Source organism: Dendroctonus ponderosae, unplaced genomic scaffold, assembly GCF_020466585.1.
Source record: "Dendroctonus ponderosae isolate FM_Combo_2020 unplaced genomic scaffold, Dpon_F_20191213v2 Dpon_F_20191213_1, whole genome shotgun sequence".
NCBI lineage: Eukaryota > Metazoa > Arthropoda > Insecta > Coleoptera > Curculionidae > Dendroctonus > Dendroctonus ponderosae.
Window position 1 is genome coordinate 3,489,851 of NW_026017110.1, and position 4,425 is coordinate 3,494,275.

At 32.5% G+C, this 4,425-nt stretch overlaps 1 protein-coding gene across 4 annotated transcripts in view; it reads right to left on the reverse strand.

The window, feature by feature from the left end:
* Nucleotides 1-2,272: 2,272 nt before the first annotated feature.
* The window catches only part of LOC109543010, a 24,429-nt gene continuing 22,276 nt past the window's right edge, over nt 2,273-4,425 (reverse strand). For all 4 annotated transcript variants that reach the window (XM_048661347.1, XM_048661345.1, XM_048661359.1 and 1 more), the window contains one exon: nt 2,273-4,068. In XM_048661347.1, the coding sequence (XP_048517304.1) occupies nt 3,905-4,068 (164 nt within the window). In that variant the 3' untranslated portion in view covers nt 2,273-3,904. The remainder of the gene's footprint in view (nt 4,069-4,425) is intronic.

Consider the following 4,425-nt stretch of genomic DNA (forward strand, 5'->3'; position numbering starts at 1 on the left):
TAGTTTTTTGTTGAACCGAGTCTTAGCTTTCACCGACACAGCTGCTTTTTTCGAAGTTTCTCAAGAACTATTTGAGCCACAGAATTCGTTTTCGCCTCGTTGGTTAGAGACTCATAACAATGAGTGAAGACATAGTAGTTTCCACCCAGAAAGCGAAAGTTAAATATCAGACATTTAGGTGCAAGATTAGACCAAAATTTAATGTTTTCAGTCCCGTTTTTGCTCATTGCTCAGAAGCAAAATGAACGAGAACGCTCATTTTTACAGCGTTCCAGAAAGAACTTCTTCTTCTTCTGGTGCACTCCATTACTGACAACAGAATGTTCAAAAAATATACAGAACATTGCGGGAATATCCTGGGAATACACATGGTTGAACATTCCTAACATGAATGTTCGTCGAATATACATGCATGTATATTCATCAAAGTTCATAAAAAGTATATCCTAGGTATGTACATAAATGTACATATTGGCTATATGTGCAGATGAACATGCCAGGTATGTACATATTGTGTATATGTGCAGGTGAATATACCTAGTATGTTCAAAACAAATATTCTGGTAATATACATGAATGTATATCTACGGTATATTCCAAATTGGTTGAATATAAATTTTGCGTGCCTGCAGCAGAAAAGTAAGGGCACGTACAAGTAAATGATTTTTTACTTCTAACTTGAGTAAGTCAGCGTTATTTAATTCTTTTCCTTATTGAGAAAGAAATAAATTAGTATATTACAGCTTACTTCTTGCCTTAGATACATAAAATACCATTTTATTTATGTTTAGACTTAAATTCAAAAATAGTACGTGCTCTCAAATTATTTGCATTGTTTCTTCTTATCCTAGTTATTTATTTGGAAAAAAATAATGGTTCTCAAAAGATGAGAGATCACAGAGATACAGAGAGAAAAGATCTCAATGTAAAACTGTTAACTGTATTTTGTTGTTGTGACCAATATTAAAATTTGTAATTGCTTATAGAATTCTTCTTAAGAGCATATTGCAAAACACTTTGTGTGCAGTTTTTTAGATAAAGGTTTGTGTTTTATCTCACAGTCACACATCATTGCGACAACGGCAAAAATACTGAAAATGTTAGTTTAGATTTTTAGTCCGTAGTTATAAGTTATATTTTAATTTATTTATTATCCATTTAATTAGTTTTAGATTAGTTGTAAGTAATTCTTGTTGAAAAATTACATCAGTAAATACTTAAATATGTGAATAAACTAATAAGATGAAATAAAGGATCGTTTTTCTTTCGTTACATATATGTATGTATATTCCCTGAACATACCATATTCATTCACTGAACATACACATGTACATTCACTGAACATACCATGTACATTCCCAGAAAATACGCATGTATATTCGCTGAACATACCAGGTACATTCCCAGAACATACACATGTACATTCACTGAACATACCATGTACATTCCCAGAACATACACATGTACATTCACTGAACATACCATGTACATTCCCAGAACATACCATGAACATTCAGTGTATTAACTCTGACAGATTCCTGGGACATACATGGAATGTTCATAATGGAGCTCATGTATGTCCCACGAATATACATGTACATCACATGAATGTTCCAGGTATATTCTGGGAATATCATTTTGCTATGTGGGTACCTCTATAACACAACCCCTACACCCCCAGAGAGAACTAAATGGCCTTTTTAGAAAGGGAACCACTGAAATGGAAATGTTGGCAGTTTTCTCAAAAAGGTCTTGATTTCAGGAGTTTTAGATTTGAACGATTCAAACATGACGATGCTTTTTTCGATGTTTCTGAAGAACTATTTAAGCCACAGTATTCGTTTTGGTATTGTTGGTTAAATAATTGAAAATTCGATGCAGTCATAACAACATGAGTGAGGAAATTCGAGTAGTTTCGATTCCGAAAGCTAAATTTGAAAATAAGACTTTTCGGTGCAACATTATGCCAAAATTTCATGTTTTGCGTCCCGTTTTTGCTCATTTCTCGGAAGCGAAATGAGCCAGAACGCTCAGTTTTACAGCGTTCCAGAGAGAACTAAATGACATTTTTAGAAACGGAATCACTGATATGGAAATGTTGGCAGTTTTCTCAAAAAAGTGTTGATTTGGGGAGTTTTAGATTTGCGTGTATTTTTTAAAGTTGCGAAAACAGCTCAAATATGACAATGTTATTTTAGAAGTTTCTCAAGAACCTTTTGAGCCACAGAATTCGTTTCGGCATCGTTAAAAATAAAATATAAAACACATTTGATTACATATAAAATTCTTTATTATAATGTTAATTACATTCAATTCACAAATATTCATGCAGATATTGGTCGAAGGTGAAGTTCACAATGTCTATTAGAGCTTAGTGAACAATTGTGTACAAAAAACATAAGTCGAAACATCATCTTCGACTCATATAATACATTTTCCAATGCGTCTTAAATTTTAGCATCAATCCATTCATATAAAAACCAAAAATTTCAAGATTGGAAAATATAATCAGTATTTACAAAAAATCAGGATTATCGGGATATTTTCATAATTGAATTTACAGTAAATCGTAGGCAATTATTTAAAAACATGTTAAAATGATTTCTTATAAGTAGGATATATTTTCATTTAGAGAAATACTGTTTCTCGGATTCAGTCTTTAGTATTTGAACCGTTATATCACGCGCGACTTACATAAAATATGTCAAAATTTGGTAGATCGAAAAACAAGTTTTGACTTATTTTATACTCCATTTTAATCTGTTTCTTTCTGAAAACATCAAATTTGCCACTAGTTACACATAATAATTGCTGGACGATGTTTTATTCTAGTTTAGTTAGGGAGAATTCGGCAAAAATCGCTGCAGCCGAAATGAAGCATCGTTTCCTTACTAACTGTACTTCACCTTTAGACAATAGTTTCTCATCCACATTAACGTATTACCTGCGAATTTAATTTAAAACCATTTATTTCTAAACATCTTCTATAACACATACTATAAATTAAACTATATTTTGATGTAGGTATGTGAAAATTTATATAACTAGCGAAACTTTGGAACACGAAATAATAGGTACAGAATATCGTGAAAATAGAGATGATCTAACCATATTAAAGTATTAGGACCAGTAAGGATTGCGCCCTTAATTTCCAATATTTGGGACGCCTAGAGCGTCTATTTGATTAGTTATCATAAACTGATTTGTGAAAGCAACTTAAATAAATAGTAAGGCCCGTATTTATAAATCATGCTTAGTTACGAATCGAGCCTCAAGGGCGAGAATTGCCACCAATGACGTTTTTTAATCCGTTCTTGAGCTTAAGTACCATCTCGACCTTGGTTAAACTTACGCTAGAAAAATTCTTTAAAATCATGTATTAATCCAAATCATCTGATGTAACAACCTGCATGCAAAAGCTTTCAGTGATACGTAATAAAGGCAAAAAAAATAATCATAGGGCTTCTCCTGTGAAACATATAAAAGGAGAAGTGCTCAATTAATGTAGTAAATCCTTGAAAACTTTAATAAAAACGCAATATTATTGTAAATCAAATTGCTCTTTGTTAATCGGTATAAGCTGCCGATTCTCAGTTAAAAAAAAATAATACAATTTATTATAGTTTTTCAAAGCAGAATCGCCAGCTTATATTTGATGAACTATTTAAGTTTACAGGCTACACAATTTTGCCCGCCGTTTAAAATACCTTAAAAAATGTACAAAGAATGAAAAATCAAAATAATTTAAAAAAATTGCTTTCGACGGAAATGTATAGCCTTAAAAAACACATTAGTCAATGAATTCCATATCGACTATTATGCTCAGTCGATAGCGACATCGATCCCATCAAATCGATTGGATCGATATCGTATCGACTGGCGTATTTTAGTCGATATCCGTTTGTCATGTGTTGGTGGTATCAGTATCCGATTTTTCTGATTCCCCTGTTCTGGTTCGACAGTACAAAATGCAGTACTCAATGCTCCAAGCCACCACACAGAGCATGATTAAGAATGTTTGAGAGTGCAGACAGATGGGGTAGCTGTTGGTACTGTCTCGAATTTTTCCTGAAAATAACACGTTAGTTTACAGAAATGTTCAAATGGCCCAAGTCTTGCATAGATTGATAAAGATTGCTCTTAACTCAAAATAAAGAACGAATTCACTAGAATGATTAACTGATTTTATTAAACTTTTTCAAAGACACTGCGATTAAAGACAGTGAAACAATTGAGAATGTGTAAAAAAATGTATTAATTAAGCCTTGTCAAGCAATTTCTAAAGACGCTTTGTAGGTATCTGTTAAGAACGATAGCATATTTTTTATTAGCAGAAAAAGAACTTATTCCCAACAAACACAAAGAATATGTCCGTGGGACGTTCTATTTTGATTCCCGTTATCCCGTATGGGATGATCTTTGGTA